General features: G+C 39.0%; 1 protein-coding gene across 1 annotated transcript in view; it reads right to left on the bottom strand.

Annotated features, from left to right (window-relative positions):
- LOC124805233 (zinc finger protein 665-like) overlaps positions 1–21,368 on the bottom strand; it is a 139,808-nt gene that overhangs the window by 55,224 nt on the left and 63,216 nt on the right. Inside the window, exons 4-6 of the mRNA XM_047265735.1 lie at positions 18,056–18,342; positions 12,834–13,145; positions 7,291–7,774 (exon numbers count right to left, since the gene is read on the bottom strand). Of these exons, the coding sequence (XP_047121691.1) occupies positions 7,291–7,774; positions 12,834–13,145; positions 18,056–18,342 (1,083 nt within the window). The remainder of the gene's footprint in view (positions 1–7,290; positions 7,775–12,833; positions 13,146–18,055; positions 18,343–21,368) is intronic.

The raw sequence follows: 21,368 nt of genomic DNA, 5'->3' as shown, positions 1-21,368 counted from the left end.
CTGAAATCGAGATTGTGATGCCTTTTTGTAAGCCAATCATAGCTCATGTCGCGTGATCTCACCAGCCAATGACAGCAGATATTTAGAGCATAGGATACATTGTGTAGTCAGTCAGTAGCAACATCACTGTTAAGTAGAGGAAAAGTTAATGGTTTATATAAACATACTTAGTATAGCTATAAGAAGAGCTAAGCTCACTTCAATATTGGTCTCTAAGATTAATAAGCTACAAGAGACGCTATGTTTTCACTTGTAATAATGGTCTTTTTGTGTGTGTTACACTTTAAGATATGTCACACAAATATGCCAATAAAATTTAAAATAATGACATAAATGTCTTGTCTTCTGGGCTAGAAATTCTTCTAAATGGGTGGTCCTCAAAGTGTTAAGCTTTAAAGGAGAGTCAAACACTCTGTAATTTAAGAAATTCATCAGAGATTCTCACATGTAACATAATCCATCTTGCATGAAAGGAAATATACTTGGAAAGTAACACTTTTCAAACCAACATCCATAATATTTTCCCGAGACCCTGTTAGCAATAAGTTTTCAACAGTTGCCAGAGAGCGCCAGGAAAACACGTGTTACTGCATGTGCACAGCTACAATGACGTACGAAGTCCCTATGTTCGTACGTATAGAGCATTAAGAGACCTCACATTAAGTCATAAAGAAACAGGACGTCAAAGGATACTCCAAGAGCATCAGAATTTCGTAAACCATACTAAAATGCATAATTAGGCTTGAAGTGAACATTCGTATGTCCAGATTCACAATGAAGTAGGCCACAACCTGATATTAAGCTTTTCAGTGTGGTTTTCGGGATGTAAATTGTCTTGGAGTACCAGTACTGTACTACCTCATGTTTGGTTCTTTATTATGGCATAATGCCACACATGCCAGAAGATGAAAACATGCACTCAAAATTCGGTGAACAATTGGAACTAGCCAATACTATGGAATGAAACATTTTGTTTCAAATAAATTGACTGCCTCAGAGGAAAATAGTAATACAAGCCAAATTTCTTTAGTAAACTGACAAAAAAAAAAAATGTCATTGTTTGGCAAGGAGATTAATGCTTGACTGCCAAAAATGTGGAAACAAAATAAAATCAGTACTCTGAGACTAATTATGTATTTTTGCCTTCCGTAATTATGTGAATGTATTTTAATTCACTTGATAGCTCCCGGCCACAGAAATCCATTTTGTTTACATTTGACGTGGGAACTGTAAACGAAGAGGAAACAGCAAAATCGCAGAAAGTAAACAAAGGTACCAAGGAGACTACCCCCTCACCCCCACCCCCTTCCTGCTTTGCGCGTGCGCGAATCTGGCAGCTTGGGTGGACCAGATAAATTTTTACGGTTAGCATCTGGTTGCTTGGTGCTACTGCCGATAAAGCTAACAGCCACACTTCAAGTAGCCAGAAGCAGGAGAAGCTATTGTTCCTATGGGATTCAACTGCACACGTGCATGGCCCGCTGGTAACTGATTAAGTGAACCTAATGTAAACAGTTGTCATGCTCATCTAAAGCAGTTTGTTATTACGAAGTATTGCATAGTCTTCGTCAAAGGCTTTTGACACATTTTGCTGTTGGCAGAAGCTTGTGTGTGCACAGTGTTTTATTGTTGTAAATGGCGCATTTCCTTTGCAACTAAAGTTTTATTTTGGTTTTTTCCTCTTGTTTATGTTTTATTGCTGCAGTATTATTCTGCAACAGCAGGATAATGTAATATTCTTTGTTAGATTATCAGTTCTTACCAGTTAAAATGACAAAAATTAACTAAAAGTGAAAACAATGGAAACTTTCCAGAATTCTGAAAAATTCCTGGGTTTTTCCCTGATTTCCCAGTTGTCCCGGGGCATATGGAACCTGGATATTTGTTTTATCGATTTCTATTAACAGGGACAAGAAAACTCTAAGAATAACAATCACTCCAACAGTGACAGCACTGCCCTAGTCCACACTGATGCTACTGGCGAGTGTGCAGCACTACTGAGTTGCTGCTGGATGGCTGTTCAGTCTTCATGTTTTAGTCCATGTTAAAACAAGCCAACAAAAAGAGTATCGGACTAGACTAATTTGTGACTGATATATCAAATGGGCATGTAAAATTCCAATTTACAAATACATTTTTTTGTAATGAGAAACAAATTAATGCTTTCTGATGACACTGGGCATTGCATGAAAGATGTGATGGGCAGTAATTGTTGGGGCTGATTCAAGCTAAGCAACGCAAAATTGAAATTGCAAGTATCTGCCAAAACACCAGAGACTACGCGCCTGATAACTCTTAGGAGAGTCATCTGGTATAATATTAGTTGTTATGATGGGTTCTGACATTATTATAAATGTTATCTAGGTCCATTAATTCAAAATGGCCACTATAAAGCCAATTCTGGCCCTCTCCTATGGGTAAACTTCATTTATCCTAAATGTAAATGGCAGTGTACATAGGACGTAACAGATTAACACTGACAAATTTCAAATGGCTGTAGACGATGTGCTGAAAAACAAATTCAGACAAAGAAGATATCTCTGGAAATGTCATCCATTTCTTAGACAGCAAATCTTAGTTTGTATATAGATGTCTATTCTGCCGCTGCACTTAGCAGCCTCTACAATGTTGCTGCGACAACCAGAGGCACGTTTGATACCACATGACGTGACTCATAACAGGCCCATTGTGAGATATTCTACTTGCAGTCCATCAACATACAGTTCATCTGCTGCTGAAGAAGTGGCATTGTGGTAGGTGTTGAACCGTATAATGCAGACATTGGATGAAGTTTCTGGGTATGGATAAGAAACCCTCTAGAACTCTTAGAAGATTGATAGCATCATTTTGTTACACCCAGTGAATGTGTTTACAACCTGTTGGCTGAGAGCCACACCAAAAGTCACTTACTATTTCCTTCGCCCCTTGACAATGATTTGCAAATATGAAAAAACCACACTGCACCAGTGTCCAGATTAAAATTAAAATTCTCATGTAACTGTTACCTGACTCTGGATAAGTCAGTTCAAAAGTCTGATGAAGGCAAAGTAATGTCACTGTTCAAACCAACCTTAAGGTTTTCTCAGTTCTCTCTCTCTCTCTCTCTCTCTCTCTCTCTGTGTGTGTGTGTGTGTGTGTGTGTGTGTGTGTGTGTGTTTGTTTTCACTTTATGTAAGGATAAAGACTGGATGTGATACAATAAAATAGGTATTAATATAATTGGATATATAAAAATATCTACTAACCAAATGGCAGCAGGAGATAACATACAGAAAAGTTAAAGCCACTCTCTGCTACACACCATACTGTGGCTTGCAGAGTATCTACACTCATGCTCATAAATTAAGGATAATGCTGATACATGGTGAAACAACACTATGGTGGGCGGTTTGCGAGTTTAAATCACCTCGGGGTATGACCATGCGGTACATTTGATCTGCAGTCGTCACACAGTGGCGCTGGCGGCAGTCCACGTACGCTGAGGTGTGTTGGTGCATGTCAGAGTACGGTGCAGCAACTAAGCCTGCAGATGTTTCCTGACGTACTAATGGTAACTGTGTGTTGAAAATGGCTCAAAGAACACATATTGATGACGTTATGAGGGGCAGAATACTAGGGCAACTGGAGGCTGGTCAAACACAGCAGGTCGTAGCACGGGCCCTCTGTGTGCCACAAAAGGTGATCTCAAGATTATGGCAACAATTCCAGCAGACAGGAAACATGTCCTGGCACTACAGTATGGGATGTCCACAGGGTACAACACCACAAGAAGACCGATATCTCACCATCAGTGCCCGCAGTCAGCCATGTAGTACTGCAGGTAGCCTTCCTCGAAACCTTACCGCAGCCACTGGAACAGTTGTCTCCAGACACACAGTCTACAGACGACTGAACAGACACGGTTTATTCGCCTGGAGACCTGCAATGTGCATTCCACTGACCCCTGGTCACAGGAGAGCCCATAAAGCCTGGTATCAAGAACACAGTACATGGTCCTTGGAACAGTGGTCCCAGGTTATGTTCACAGATGACTACAGATATAGTCTGAACAGTGATTCTTGCTGGGTTTTCATATGGCATGAACCAGGAACCAAATACCAACCCCTTAATGTCTTGAAAGGGACCTGCATGGAGGTCGTGGTTCAATGGTGTGGGGTGGGATTATGATTGGTGTGCGTACATCCCTGCATGACTTTGACAGAGGAACTGTAGCAGGTCAGGTGTATCGGGATCTCATTTTGCACCAGTATGTCTGCCTTTTCAGGGTTGCAGTGGGTCCCACCTTCCTTCTGATGGATGATAACGCATGGCCCCACCGAGCTGCCATTGTGGAGGACTACTTTGAAACAGAAGATATCAGGTGATGGGATGCTCTCGGTCAATGTATTGCTGCACGTCTTCGAACCCCTATGACACTTCAGGAGCTCCGACAGGCACTGGTGCAAGAATGGGAGGCTATACTCCAGCAGCTGCTCAACCACCTGATCCAGAGTATGCCAACCCATTGGGCGGCCTGTGTACGTGTACATGGTGATAATATCCCATATTGATGTTGGCGTACATGCACAGGAAACAGTAACGTTTTGTAGCACGTGTTTCGGGACGGTTTTCTCAACTTATCACCAATACCGTGGACTTACAGATCTGTGTCGTTTGTGTTCCCTATGTGCCTATGTTATTAGCGCCAGTTTTGTGTTTGTGCCACGTTGTGTGGCACCACATTCTGCAATTATCCTTAATTTATGAGCATGAAAAAATGGAAATGCCGTGTAGCTAGGGCCTCCCGTCGGGTAGACCGTTCGCCTGGTGCAAGTCTTTCGAGTTGACGCTGCTTTGGCGACTTGTGTGTTGATGGTGATGAAATGATGATGAAAGACACACAACACCCAGTCATCACGAGGCAGAGAAAATCCCTGGCCCCGCCGGGAATCGAACCCGGGACCCCGTGCGCGGGAAGCGAGAACGCAACCACAAGACCACGGGCTGCGGACTATAAGCATGAGTGTATGTAGATGTAAAGAAATGTACATGCTTTCGCAGCCAGTGACTCCTCCTTCTGGCAGAGCAGTTGAAGTGAAAGGAAGAGGGATGAAGGAAAAGGATTGGTGATGTTTAGGAAAAGGGGAGAGTTCATAAACTTCTAGGGGGACTTACTGGACAGGATAAAGGAAAGACTGACTGTTGGGGACTGCACCAGACAAAATTTGAAAACCTGAGAGCTTAAAGTTACAAGATAGGCTAACAAGCAAGATAGAGGTTACTGACAAAACATGCAAAAGTTAGTAAGAGCTGAAAGCAAATTGCGTTACATGCAGTAGAGGTGAGGGAGGGGTAGGGGCAGAGGGGGAGGGGGCTAGGAAAAATAGTCAGGTCAGAAAATAAGAAAAAAAATAAAAGATATAGAAAACTAAAAGGGAATGAAGAACTGAACAGCTACTGAGAAGAAATGTTCCGACCAAGGAAATGGGAGAAAATGATCAACACAAATTAACGACAAGTGGGTGGTGAGCATCCAGGATATGTCATAACCAGTTCCCACCAGTGGAATTCTGAGAAACTGGTCTTTGGGGAAAGAATCCAGATGGCACAAGTGGTGAAACATGCACTTAGGTCACAACTGTCACATTGCAGAGCATGCTATGCAACAGGATACTGTGTGTTTCCAGCAAACAACCTTTGTCTAAGCCCACTCATCCTACATGATAGCCTGGTTGTAATCAGACCAATGCAGAAGGCTGAACAGTGTTTATATAACACAGGGTACATGATATGCGTCATTTCGAAGTTGGCTCTCTGTTTGATAACATGTTTTGCCAGTTACAAGGCCGGTAAAGGTGATGCTGGCGTGGTATATAGTCTTACAGTGGGGATGGTCACAAGGGTAGGAGACATAGGATAGGGAAATAGGTGCAGAATGTTGGACAGAATGGACCTCATTCCACATAACATTGCAGAAGTAACTAGTTAATACATTCAAGACCAGGATAATACTGGGTGATGAGAGGTGTATTTAATAGTTGTTTTTGGAGGCATTAGTGGTGCCAGGATTGGATGCCATGTCCCAGGAAATCTGCTTTTGAACTAGGCTGGTGAGGTAATTACGTCCGGTGAAGGCTGAAATGAGAATAGTGGTGTATTGCTGTTAAGAGTCTGCATATGGACAAACATGTTTGACTCGAACGCCAAGACTGTGTGGGGAGGGCAAATGAAGTTTGACAGGGAAGAAATGGCAACAGTCAAAATGTATGTACTGTTGTTTGTTTATAGGATTATTGCAAACAGAAGTGTATAACTAACCCTTGGTGTGGATGAAGTCAACATCACGGAAAACACTTCATCCGGATGCTCTGCCCAAAGAAATGGCAACTTTCTCGTAACTCCACAAGCAAGAACTGATGTTACACATCCTTGGTTCTCACCACCTATGTGGGATTAATTTATGTGAATTATTTTCTCTAATTTACTTGGTCCCAGCATTTCTTCTCAGTAACCATTCATTTTTTCATTCCCTTTTAGTTTTTTATATCTTTTATTTTCTGACCAGACTATTTTTCTCCACTACTACATCTACCACATGTAATGCATTTAGCTTTCTGCTCTTATTAACTCTTGCACAATGTTTTGTCAGTAATCTCTGCCTTGCTTATTACCCTATCTTCCACCTTTAAGCTCTCATGTTTTCAAATATTGTTCAGTGCAGAACCCAACAATCTGTCTTTCCTTCTCATCCCATCTTTCCCCTGACCCTGGGTTCTGGGCAACTTTTTTGAACCTCTCCCCATTCCCTAAATCTCACCAGTTCTTTTCATTCATGCCTCTTCCATCCCCTTCAAGCCTTTTGCCAGAAGAAAAAGCTACTGCCTCCAAAAATTTGCACATTTCTTTAACTTTTATATGCGTTTTTCTCATGCCGCCACTTGGTAAGTAGATATTTTTATCTCTCCAATTATATTACATTTTCAAAAATAAAATAGATGCTGTAATCTTAGGAATTAAAATCAAAACCCAATATAAAGATAAAGTTTGCTGCTCATATGTACACTTCCATTCACATGACTGAAATATTGTGTACTATAAATGAAGAGATGATTGCTGTCATACATGTCACTGACTTTTCCGAATAGAAGCTCAACAGAAATGAATGCACAACTGGTTTGCTTAATAAAGAATAATGCATAAAGTAAACCATGTAAGCACAAGATTTGTAGAAGTTCTACATTGTAAACACAATTGTCTGCTTCTTTCAAAATCCCCATTAAAAGCATATTTACATGATTTTAAGACACTTACCTTTAGTGCACTTGCAGCAAAGAAACTCTTTCCACAGACTTCACATTGGTGCGGCCTTTCACCAGAATGTGATCGAAGGTGATATACCAAAGAGTTTCGGTGATTAAATCTCCTAAAGCATTCAGGGCACGTTAACTGAAGTTCTCTTCGTGATCTCTTGGGTCTTCGCTTTCCACCTGTTGTGCTGTTTGATGCGGGGGCAGAAGTCTCGTTGGCAGGACCAGGATCTGGTGCTGGGGGATTGTCTGGATCCTCTCCATCTGCTTCAGCTTCACCATCTGGATCACTGTGAGCATCTGGTGGGGGCGGTGGAGGCATGTCGAGATGATCACGGCGTACATGTTCTGCCACCAATTCTTTGCTTGTGAAAACATCACCACACAATTCACACGCCAAAGAGTCTTCAATTTCATGAAGATCTGCCTCAGCTGCTGTCAGTTCATCTTCACGGTACCAATCACCACTGCCAACATGGTGGTACCAGCTGTGAGAGGCAACATGGGAAAAATGTCATGTGATGGCAGGGTACAGGTTAAGGTAGTGCAAGCATGCAAGAGTGGTCCAGGCAAAGCATAAAAACTCCTGCTACTGATAAAATAATTCCAAACCTCTAGTAGTGTTTCTTGCATGCTACAGTAATTTACAAAATAATTAATAACTAACAAATATAAATTTTTCTTCAGTAATAAAAATAAAAGTAAAAAAAAGGTGCATGTGCATCAATAAAGGTGAAAAATTGGTACTTTTTTCATGCAGCTTTTTTACTTTCAGATTTACATTAAATGTCATGTCACATGAAATAGGACTCTTGGAGTAACATCAAGACATTGGAATCAGTGTAAATAAATTCCCAAGATTTATAACAAAATATCAAACTCTTTACCATAAAAGATAGTTGATCTTGGGATCTTACATAACTTAATTCCACCAGAAAATCAGCTTAATGACATTTTATATTGAGCCATGACACAAAGATATACTTTGGCATCTTAATTACATTTTGTACAATAAAGTACCTGCAAATTACAACTGCTAATTTGTCAGCATTTTCTTAACTATTAATAGCTAAACATCTAAAAGGTATAAATGATAAACTGAAAAATCTGATAAAGGTCATTTGTGGTCTATCAATAAAGAAAACTACCTCAAATTGGCCTACAAAAGCCACTTAAGATGTGGTGCATATACATACCATGAGATTTTTAATATCCTCTCAGCCTCTGGCTTTCCTTAACATTAGGAAGTTAACCTGTACTGTGAGGGCAGTGAAAGAAAACTGATTTTCAATAAGTTACGCAAAAACTAATCATCTCTCTAATTCGAGCTGTCTCGTAGTAAGGTCAGAGAAACAAAACCATTTGTTAATTTTACTCTGCTGAAATTGAAATGTCGTGTGGGAAGGGCCTCCCGTCAGGTAGGCAGGTCGCCTGGCGTAACTCTTTTGAGTTGACGCCACTTTGGTGACTTGCGCGTCGCTGGGGATGAGATGATGATGACACAACACCCAGTCCCCGTGAAGAGAAAATCTCCGACCCAGCCAGGAATCGAACCCGGGCCCCTTTGCATGGCATTCCATCGCGCTGACTACTCAGCTATCGGGGCGAACTTCAATGTTAAAATTCACAAAATGGTGACATAAAATTTATACAAATGACTATTTTACAACTGGTAAGAGTACGACTAAGCCATTGGCATAAGAGGAGAGAAGATAATAAAAATTTTATGCAGCATCAGGCACTGTATCTTGGTGGCTTCTGTAGGCCAATTAGAGATTGTTTCTCATCTCAATGGACTACTAGTGTCTTATATCAAACTGTTTGTTTCACCTTCTTCTACCCCACTGTGGTACATTGTAAACTATTATCATTTACACTCTGTATATGAGGACTCAATGAAGAGAAGAGGTGTTGATGACGAGATATTTGAGTAGTGCTCCAGCCTCCTACAGTTATTTACATTTCATCCTGGATCTTCCTTCAACATATCAACAGTTGTTTTCTGAGGAATTAGTAGCTATACTTTTCCTTGTCCCAACATATTTTTCCTACATCCTGACATTCCCTGCACATCCAGTGACCTTAGTACACTCAGTTATTTTTCGCTTTGACTGAAGTTGTTTAAAATATTGATGGGTATGATTGCTATTGATCCACTTAATGTAATGAAGAATAAAGTTTTTCATTCTTGCATAATGCAGTGTTTGGCATAAGGCAGTCTATTCACCCTTTGGACATAGCCCTACAAGAAACCAGCTCAAAAAAAGAACAAGAATGTAGTGCAAATCTAATAAAATCACATCCTTATAAAAGCTACAGCAAGTGTAATTATGGTTTCATAAGTAGGATTCAATATGATTAAGATCCGCAGTTATGGTAGCAGATAAGAGGATATGGGTCACAAAACAATGTGAGTTTTTAAGTCCACAAATGCAGAAAAAAAAGAGTCATCAATTTTCTGCCTGCTTAACATCCTACGTGGTGGATAGAAAGGGAACTAAAAAGAACTCTCATAAGTTCAGCAGCCCAAGAACCAGCATAGTTCTGTCTGTCGTAGATCCTTTGTTCTAGCATCACTGTAATTACTCACTTACCTGGATGATTACTGATAACATGGATTTATGGATTTTGGTGTGTTTGGGGGGGGGGGGGGGGGGGGGCACGCATGCAGCACAAGATCTGGTAGGTACAATATTAAGGAATTGATGATGATGTAGGAGAAAGAGAAGGAGTAATGAATCTGACGAACTTACTGTACTTTTGTATCTTCACTGGTTCTGCATAAGTTCAAAATGGTTCAAATGGCTCTGAGTACCATGGGACTTAACATCTGAGGTCATCAGTCCCCTAGAACTCAGAACTACTTAAGCCTAACTAACCTAAGGACATCACACACATCCATGCCCGAGGCAGGATTCGAACCTGCGACCGTAGCGGTTACGCGGTTCCAGACTGAAGCGCCTAGAACCGCACGGGCACACCGGCCGGCCTGCATAAGTGATGCAGGAACAGAAGGTTTGAGAAAACACTGATGATTGTCTGAAAATTATTTTACTGGTTAAGTCGGTCTTTAATGCATTGCCCTTCTTGCCATATGACTCAGTGACATAAATAAAGAAGTCACGCCTACCGATACGGAACCACAGCAGATACAACCTTGAAAGCTGTCAGAAGTTATGCATGTAAGTGGCCACACTTGCTGTGTCCTATGGCATCTTCTGCAAACCAGGTCAAATATTTTTATAGACACAATCCCCGCTTTCCTGGTCCACATATAAAATTCGGAGCACTATTGCTGAAGTTTCTATGACAATATAAGCAGTACAAATAGACACTTCAGCTTTAAACATGTGTTGGTAACTGCAATACCTTATCCTGCCTGGTAATCACTGTTACCATTTCCCCCTCCCTTTATTGACCTTCTGATCCGAACTGCTGGAGTTGGCAGTTATGTATGCTTTGTGCAAGTATATTTCAATTGTGCATGTCTGCAACTTAACGTGGCATCTTTACAGAAGTAGCAACCTATCTTTTCCTACATTGTTGATATCCCTTTGTTACACCTAGACATTAAAGTTTCGAATTTTTTTTATTTCTTTAGCACAATTTGGAAGCTTTACCCTCTCCTTTTCCAGGTACCTACTACTGCAAAGCTACTACTTTTGGAATCTAATCAAAGCGTTCAGAAATGATCAATCTTTAGGTCACACACTCCTATAATGCATTTCTGTGATGCGTCTCTCTCCTCAGTTTTCTCTCTTGAGAAGAGAGTTGTTAACTTTGAGTAGGGTAGCTGCTCTTCTAATGTGCTTGCCGTCTGGGCAGTACTGTTATCAGTGTTCTATACAAGTTGCAAATATAACTTCTTTGCATTTGTCTCAATAGTTCACTACTATGGGATACATAGGTAAAGCTTTGATTGAGGGAGGAGAAATTGGTACGGCACATATACTTTCAGTTCTTCCTACTACATTTTCTTCTAGTAACTTTTCCATATTTCCATCTCTTGTAGCTCCAAGCACAAGCTCATTCCCCCTTTTCCCAAAATAATGACAATTTCAACATACTTAATTTATAATTATGTTGCTATAGAAAACTCCAATGAGCCAAAACTAATGCATGACTTGCAAGTTGGGTCACCACGCCAGCCCTAATAACTGAAGTAATGTAGTTACATGTTACCCTCCAACAAGGACCCAAAGGCAATGATGATGATTGGAACTAAACCATTATCTCACAACAACAGTGTGTGCATTTACTTCGCCTGCAAATTGGAAATACTATGCAAAATAATGATTTTAGATTTTTTGTACTCAAAGTAGAAAGTCTGCACAATACATGTTATAAAATGATTTCCAAATTGAAATTAGGTAGGAATTTTAGCAAAAACTACTAACCTACAACACAGAGCTCCTGTCTGCTCAAGCATAATGTGTTTCATAATTTGTTTACATGGGTAATATGAAACTGAAACACATACTATGAGACAACATTTTGCATGTGAATATTACATGAATCATGTTATAGCTTCATGCTGGACTATGTAACCAACATCTGAGGAAACCAATTTACGACCTTAAAATATTTCAAAAATTTCTATGTAGCAATTCTTCTTCAGTAAACATAACTATAAAACAAGAACTAACACTATAGAGAATAAGCACAACTAGATAATCGTTAGAAAGCAATGACCTCTGTATGAATGCATGGTTTCGCGGTGATATGAATTAATAAAATTTTCTCGGGCTTCCAGCCACATCAAGTGGTTACAATCCCACGAGCTTTCGGCTGAGCTCTCCTCAGTCATTGTCAAGTGGTAAGACTGACTACTGTGTCGCCATGGCCGTGTGGGTTTTTAATCACCTGACGTGGCTAGAAGCCCGAGAAAATTTTCTTAAAACAATGACCCCTCATTAAAGCAGTTTAGGTAACTGAGAGAATGGATTATTAATCTGAAAACCACATGAAAGGGAAACAATGTGTACATAGCATCAAACAAAATGCATCTCCTTTATACATTTATGGAAAACACTCACTCACTGACAGTCCTGGATAATCCACCAACTATTCTCCTGTAATGATTTGCATTTTATTTGCTATCTCCATGTAGCCTTTCAGCAACTTGTCAATTTCCATTTCATTATTAATGATATTATCCATTCTCCTACTTTCTTACGCAAGGAGCATTGTTCAAGGAACTCAAAAACCAATGTCTATCTTTATCAAATAGTGAAACAATTCAAAATGGTTCAAATGGCTCTGAGCACTATGGGACTCAACTTCTGAGGTCATTAGTCCCCTAGAACTTAGAACTAGTTAAACCTAACTGACCTAAGGACATCACAAACATCCATGCCCGAGGCAGGATTCGAACCTGCGACCGTAGCGGTCTTGCGGTTCTAGACTGCAGCGCCTTTAACCGCACGGACACTTCGGCCGGTCGTGAAACAATTCAGTAATGCAAATACAGTTATCATTAAATTTAATTTTAATTGTAACTGAAAGTTTAATATCACCTAGAGAAAATAAATATATAAGTTTATTTACCTTGGGCCACCTTTCACAACATTGGATGGATCTGCGTCATCTGCAGCTGCTGTCACATTCACCACATCACGAATGCCTTCCATAAGATCTTCTGGATCACTGAATTCAATCTCTTCTTGTTTCGGATGGGTCTGACTGATGTGTGTTTCAAGAACCTTCTGGCGCCGAAATGTCTTCCCACAGTGTGGACAACTGTACACTGGTGTTGGAGGAGACTGAGGCAATGACACAGGTACAGCTGTTGAGGAACTGTTAGGTGCGACAGGACGAAGTGGTTCAAGTTTTACTTGCGACTCATCCTGTTCTTGTGGTCTGTGGAAAATTTAGTTATTTGATTTGCCATGTAAAATATGATTCTTTAAGACTGCTACAAAATGAACTAACATATAATTAAACCTTCTTCTTTCTCTTTAAACAAACATCGTTACAATAATCATAATGCATATAAATTTGTTAAATTCTTGTTGCATTAAATATTTGATTTTCACACAACTGAATGTATTACTGAAACACAGACACAAGCAATGACGAAGTTTTGATTGAGAGGAGTGACAGGTATAATGAAATATCATAAAATAAGTCTACTCAAGCTTCCTTCACATGCGTACATGTGTGCGTGCATAAAAATTGGATTTCTTTTCCACTATCAAGACTGCTATCATCATCAAGTGCAAAAACTATGCCACTTTATGAAATAATTTGCATGGAAATATTTAATGGATTTTCAAATACACACTGACACAAAAAATTGCAACAACAAAAAATAATTAATGTAGAGTAATGCAATTTAAGGAATAAATTTGTCTAGGTAACATATTTAAGTGATTAACACCGCAAGATCACAGGTTAATGTAAGTGTGAGATAAGCCATTGCAAATGTGAAGTGTTGGTACATTAATAACTACTGGTGTAACTGCCATAAAGTTGAATGTAAGCATGCAAACATGTATGTATTGTATTGTAGAGTGCCAGATGTTAGTTTGTGAGATGTAGTTCCATGCCTGTTGCACTTGGTTGGTCAATAAAGGGATGGCTAATGTGGTTCATGAATGACTGCTGGAGTTGTCATCCAATATGTGGTCAATTGGAGACAGATCTGGTGATCAAGCAGGCCAAAGCAACATGTCAACACTCTGTAGAGCATGATGGCTTACAACAGTGATATGTGGGCAAGCATTGGTCTTTTGGAAAAGACCCCCTTGAATGCTGTTCATGACTGGCAGCACAACAGATCGAATCACCAGACTGATGTACAAATTCACAGTCATGGTGCATGGTATAACCAAAAGAGTGATCCTGTTGTCATACAAAATCACACACCAGACCATAACTCCAGGTGTATGTCCGGTTTGTATAGCACACAGACAGGCTGGTTGCTGGCCCTTAATTGGCGTCGTCCTAACCAACACACAGCCATCACTGGCACCGAGGTAGAACCGGCTTCCATCAGAAAACACAACAGATTTCCACCCTACCCTCTTGCTTGACACCAGTGATGTCACAAATGGCAGTGGTTTGGGGTCAGTGGAATGTGCACAACAAGACATCTGATTCAGAGCTGTCCTTGAAGTTACTGGTTTGTAACAGTTTGTTGTGTCACTGTGGTGCCAACTGCTCCTCAAATTGCTGCTGCAGATGCAGCACAATGTACCATAGCCATATGCTGAATGTAATGGTCTAGCGTCTTGGTAGTGCCAGACGGCTTTCCGGAGCCTGTTGTTCGTACGACTGTATATTCTTGTGGCCGCCGCTGCCAACAAATACGTACAGTGGCTAAATTCCTACAAGTCTTTCTGCAACATCTCAGAAGGAAAAACCAGCTTCTCGGGGCCCTATTACATAACCTCATCCACATTCAGTGACATGTTGATAATGGTGTCTTTTGTCACCTTAAAGGCATTCTCAACTAACATCAATTCACCACATCCTATCTCAAAGGTAACTAATGCTAAAGACCATTATGCTACAGCGTGTCTTTAAAGCAAAACTGATGTGTATCCTCATAGTTTTCCTACTAGTGGCACTCTTATGCAACTGGCATGGAATTTGAATAAACATCATCTTTCAAATGTAGAAACATCCCTACCAACTTTTGCTTGATGTTGCGCAACTCTTTCTTGTTGTTGCAATTTTTTTCCATCAGTGTATATCACTATAGTGAGGATTCATTTCAATCATTTTGAGAGCCCAAAGTAATTCAAAAATTCAATACATTAAACAATATAAGAGCAAAACTCGATGCACCTGAAAAAGATGGCTCCATCAGTCATTGAAATATTCTATATAAAATGGAAATAACAACTCAGATGTATACCTGCAAGCACATCAACAACAATAACAACTACTGTGTTGAAATTCTGGCATTACCACACTAATGCTCACACAAATGCTGAAGCTGGACACAGTGACAAAATACATCACATAAAGCAAACAGTTTTATTAATTACTGAACTTACCAGTTCTTTCCAAGTAAAATATAAACAGCTGCTTTAGTTGAAAGCATTCAGGGTGTAAAATGGTGACTGGAGGTGGCCATGTGACAGAGGAGAGGGAAGAAAATGAGAAATGATGAACATAATGAAGAAATAAAATGGCCAGACACATGGTAACAATAAAATCTGACGGATTAAAATAAAAATGAGACAAGAGAATTTGATCTTTGAAGACCAGTTTTCACTCAATGGCAGATTAAGATGGCCCATCTTTGAAGTGTTTGCTGCAATGTAGATGGTAAATCAAATAGATTGGCAACAACTGTGTGGTCCAATTTGGTGCTGCAGGCCTTTGACAACATGCTCCCATTCTCACAAAATATGTTCTCACTTATTAAGAAGCCACAAGCATTAGTGCACATAGTTGGCTTGTACAAGGAGCACGTAAATATCTTCTAAATACTCAAAACCACAAACTTCTGCAACAAAGGAGATCCGTTTGTTTGTGAGAACATTTTGTAATAGTTTAGGCTATGTAACATAGAGCCATTGCTCCAACAACGTGCATTACTTGCCTTCAGTTTCTCAGCTATTTACAATGGAATTCACAGTATGCTGTCTTCATGCTACATTTGAAAGTTTAAATTGTGTACAAGTTGAGATAAATGAAATGAGCTTTAAATACTGAGAACTTTTGTGACAAACTAATATTACATGCGAGACTGGGATTCTAACCCAGACATGCAACAGCTTACCATCCGTACAATCAGTGTATGAAGCCAGTTCAGTGACTACCCATGTTTCAAGACAGATGTTGTTGCTAATGCAGGAAGCTGTGTGATAAGATAAATGTAAAATTGGATAATGTTTACGATGACCCTTCACAATCAATGACATGAATTGAATACCCAATTAACAAATTTAAATGCAGCAAAAAATCCACTTTTGATGAAGACTGCTCAGAATGCCTCACAGCTGTGGTTACCAAAGAAACCATTGAAAAAGTAAACACTATGATTCTGTTTGATCAGGAAACAAAACTGCACAAGCAGCAGAGGCAGTAGGTGTGTTGTCAGAAATGACAATTGACATTTTATATGATAAGATGGTAAAAAAAATAAAAATAAAAAAAAGAGGACGAGAAGAAGAAGAAGAAGAAGAAGAAGGAGGTCGGCCCAACTGGTTCCACAATGCTAATGTTGAACTGGAATTGGGTGTCGTTTTAAATTCAAATTTGTATGAGAGCAATGAGTGTGCTGAGACCTGGATTCATCATTATACCCACAATAGCAAACAATAGTGAAAACAATGGGCTACTTCTGAAGAAGATGCTAGAAAGAGGGTGACGACTGTCCCATAAATTAAAATAGTTACGGCAACAATTTTTTAGTATGTGAAGGGTGTCATACACGTAACCTTCTTAGATAAAGGAAAGAAGCATCACTGGACAGTTCTACTGTGAGACATTGAACTCCTCCACAAGATACTGAAGGAAACTTAGGCCCCTTCAGCAAAGAAGAAGGTATTGTTTCTGTTATTGTGTACACGACCAGTTTCGGAATGCTTAAAAGTTCCATCATCTGGTGTAAACTGTAATAATGAAAATATTGTGTTACATGACAATAGGAGTGGTTCCTCAAGTCTGGAATATCAGATAAAGAACTACACGGCAAAAATTTCTAAAATCAATTAAAATAAATCAAAAGATAGAACAGGATGTTGATTATAAATAAAATGACTTAACCATTTGAGGACATCCTCACCCCAAACCAAAGGTTCCATGTCAAAAGGATAAAAGGGACCAAGAAAAATGTACAAAAACAGACGTCATGACTAGACACCAAAAGTCATCACAATCTTGAAACATGTAAAAAGCAATAAAGTGGTGGGGGAGAGAAATCATGTATTGTGTGGAATTAATTACATAAATTCCATAAAAACTGTTCCCCATGCTGTGTGATCATATAGACAAACAGGAAAACTGTAATAGTAAATACCAGCTGTGAGTACTGAGGCCCAAGCACAGGTGTGGTATAGAACAGATATGTTTCATGATTGCAGATTAAGCAACTGTTTTGCAGTTTCTTCACTTTACAAAATGTAATTATACAGTTGCAGCTGCCCCATAAGAACACCTCTTTGTTGTGTTTATTAGCTTTAACTTCTATTTTTACTCTGCACCTTACCAGTCAAAATGAGATTTAGAAATACTTCATCCTGTGCAATTTCTTTATTGTTTGCTACTATAGAAAACTTCATTTTTAGTCCCATTTGGTCTTTGCAAATCATTTTTCTATTTGTTTTCTTCAGGAAGAAAATGACAAATATTTTACCTCTCAGCAAATTCTACTTGTGTATGAGCTCTTGACATTTCTGGTATCAATGTAATATTAAACCACCCCTCCCCCAAAATTAACATTCTTCTAGTGGAATTTGTTGTGATTTGTCAGTTTTTGTAACTCTTTGTAGAGATATTCCGCCTCTTCATCAGAATTTCAACACATCAGTGAAGTAACTCGAGTGATTTCCATTAGATATCTTTTCTTTTTATTACTTTTAAGACAAGTCTAGCTATTTTGTATGAGATTCATTTAATATATGTAATACTGTTTTTAATTTTAGTGTCTATAAAAAAGCCTACACTTCAATCTGACAGGAAGTGTCTCAAAAAGATAACAATTGTTAGTTATCAATTGTCACACCAGTTAAACCTGCAAATCATCTTACTTAAAGTGTAGTATTCACACAATAATACTGACTTCAGATATGAGCAATGTAAAATCTACTTACACATCTGGTTCATCAACATGGTCTGTGGCTTCTTCATCCATTACAGTGCTAGTAGCAGATAAAGGTTCATAATGTGATTTCAGATGCTCAAAAAATTTAATCTGATGCGTGAAGACACGGCCACACAGTTCACAACTGAAGGCTTGAGAATGATGCGCCATTTGTCGATGAGAGGCCAGTGATGACTGTGAATTAAATTGTGCACCACATCGATTGCACTTATAATGGCGTGCTGATAAACTGCGAGACGGAGATGATGATGATTTCTGGGACTGCTGGTGCTGCACCTAAACAAGGAAATAAAATGTGCTTCGTTCTGTGTTCTGGCAAACAGAAGTTTTCTTATATATATATATATATATATATATATATATATATATATATATATATATATATATATATATATATATATATATATATATAAAATAGTAAACAATTTTCTTTACATAAATGTTAGATTGTTAGATATTATGTGCTAATTAAAAATCATGAACAGAATATAAGCAATATTATGAAGAACAACCAAAACTCATGACATGCAAATGTTGTTACACAGTAGCTAGTGTATAAACAAGCAGCTGATGATTGTTGCTCAGTTTCTCTCAGTTACTAAATTACCATTCTCTTTTTCCTAATTGGGAAAAATAAGATTGAGAATATTGATCAACTAAAATAATTTGCAACTGTCACCAAAGAAGGTGTGTTGCAGGAATGAATTACCATTCTCAAAACTGCAGCCATATGTTGTTCCTATTTCAAAAATATGAGTTACATTAAGCAAACTCCATGCTGCACTGCAATGCTGCACTAACACAATTCTAAGTGAACATTAGTTTAATCATATTATATTTTCATATAATTCAGCCAAATAACTGTAAAAGGAAAGAAGAGTAGCTTCATTTACATGATACTACTATTTCAGATAATTGCCCTGAAATGAACATTTCCTTTATAATCATCTGAAGTCATGTATAATGAGCACATTATTAGCAAATTAGTAATGGGTGTTCTTCTTTTCTTTTATTTTTTTTAGGGGCTTTGATTCAAGTTTCATTTTATCAGCACTTCCCTTTACAATTCTCAAATCTGCAGAAAAAGAAGCAGCATAGCTGATATCCCTGCTACACTCTAAAAGGTCGCTTGCAGAGAAGAGATGTATGTGCTGATGAAGAGAGATATAGGCAATAGGGTTTAGTGTCCAGTTGTCAACTTGATCCTCGGTGCTGGAGAACAAGCTCAGAATGAACAGGAAAGGAGATGTACAGTGACCTTTTCCAAAGAACCATTACCACACATTCGGTATTTAGGCAATATTCAGAAAACCTACCTCATTAGGGCCAGAGCCTGGTTCCTTCTGAAAAACGTTCAGTATTCTAACCACTGTACCACCCTACTTCAGTAAGGTGGAAAGTGAAACAATGTGCTTCAAATCAAATAATTACCTGTCATAATTTGCATGGCTAACCACTGCACCAGTTCAGTTCACTTTAGTAACGTGGAAAGTGAAACAACACATCTCTGAAGAAATAATTATCTGTCTCAACCTGTATGGCTGGTTGTACACATGGTTGATACACAAACTGAGAATGGAACATGTGAGAGCTACGAAAAATCATGCCAAATGAGGTTCCACATCGGAGTGGGAAACAAAATTCACAATGCCAAGCACCACTCGCAACTGGATTGCAAAAGGGTTAAAGGAAGACGCCCACAAATTCATTATCTTTGTGGAAAAAAAAAAAAGATGTGTTTAATGTACTGCAAAAGTGTTCAAAGATAAGGCCAAACATTTAGAAATACTGGAAACTCTTAACTATCAGCCTATCCCCATTATTTGTCTAGCTGTCAAACAGCAACAGCTGATGAGAAAAACAGAGAAATCACGAAGACTGTTCAGCAGGTTCTATTCATCCAGCATGGCACATTTAACACGATAAATGAGAAGCATACCGAACAGAAAGTGGAAGATCAAGACCCCCTGGTTAAGAGTTTCCATTACGAGAGTCAAGTTGCTGCACATGATACTGTTGCTACAACAAGAATTTATGCAAAGGAATGTACAGATGTGTGGGACTAATGAAATTATATCACTGAACATTTTAGGAAAAGTGAGGTTAGATGGTATCTGAACCAACTTTTACTTTGACTTTTTGAAGAAGAAGAAGACGAAGGAAGGAAGAATATGGTTTAACATGTTTCCAGCAATCAGGTTGTTAGAGCTGGAGCACAAGCTCTTACTGAGGAAGAAAAGCGGCCTTGTTCTTTCAAAGGTATCATCTACATCTACATCTACAGTCTCCAAACCACTGTGAGGTATGCGGCAGAGGTACATTCCACTGCACTACTCATTAGGGTTTCTTCCTGTTCCATTCCATATTGAGCATGGGAAGAATAATTGTTTGAATGCCTCTGTGCATGTAGTAATTATTCTAATCTTATCTCAATGATCCCTGTGTAAGCAATACGTAGGGGGTTGTAGTATATCCCAAGGGTAATCATTCAAATCCAGTTCTTGAAACTTTGTTAACAGACTTGCTCAGGATAGTTTACATCTGTCTTCAAGAGTCTGCCATTTCAGTAACTTCAGTACCTCTGTGTCACTCTCCCATGGATTAAACAAATCTGTGACCATTTGTGCTGCCCTTGTCTGTATACATTCAATATCCCCTGTTAGTCCTGTCTGGTATGGGTCCCACACTCTTCAGCAATATTCTAGGATGGGTCTTGTGAGTGATTTGTAAGCAATCTCTTTTGTATACTGATTGCACTTCCCCAGTAGTCCACAAATAAACTGATGTCTACCACCTGTTATATCCATGACTGAAGCTATGTGACCATTCCACTTCATATCCTTACAAAGTGTTACACCAACGTACTTGTATGAGTTGGCCGATTCCAGCAGTGACTCAATGATATTATAGCCTCAGAATACTATGTTTTTTCGTTTTGTGAAGTGTAAAATTTTACATTTCTGGACATTCAGGGCCTCTCTTCTCACTATAAAACAGAAAACTGTGCCCAGTTCTTGGAAAAAGGCACAGGTCACACCCATCAACAAGAAGGGTAGTAGAAGTGAACCATAAAACTACTGTCCAATATCCTTGAATTACCTTGTTGTAGAATCTTAGAACATATTCTGAGTTCAAACATAATGAGGTATCCTGAATAGAATGACCTCAATGCCAATCAGCATGCTTTTCTAAAACATTAATCATGCGAAAGCCAACTCACACATTTCCCACATGAAAATCATACCAGCATTTGCCTTAAGTGATTTGCAAAACCATGGAAAATCTAATCTGGATGAGCAGAA

Source organism: Schistocerca piceifrons, chromosome 7 (genome assembly GCF_021461385.2).
Source record: "Schistocerca piceifrons isolate TAMUIC-IGC-003096 chromosome 7, iqSchPice1.1, whole genome shotgun sequence".
NCBI lineage: Eukaryota > Metazoa > Arthropoda > Insecta > Orthoptera > Acrididae > Schistocerca > Schistocerca piceifrons.
The sequence above is the reverse complement of the archived record's forward strand: the minus strand, read 5'-3'. Positions and strand labels throughout refer to the sequence as shown.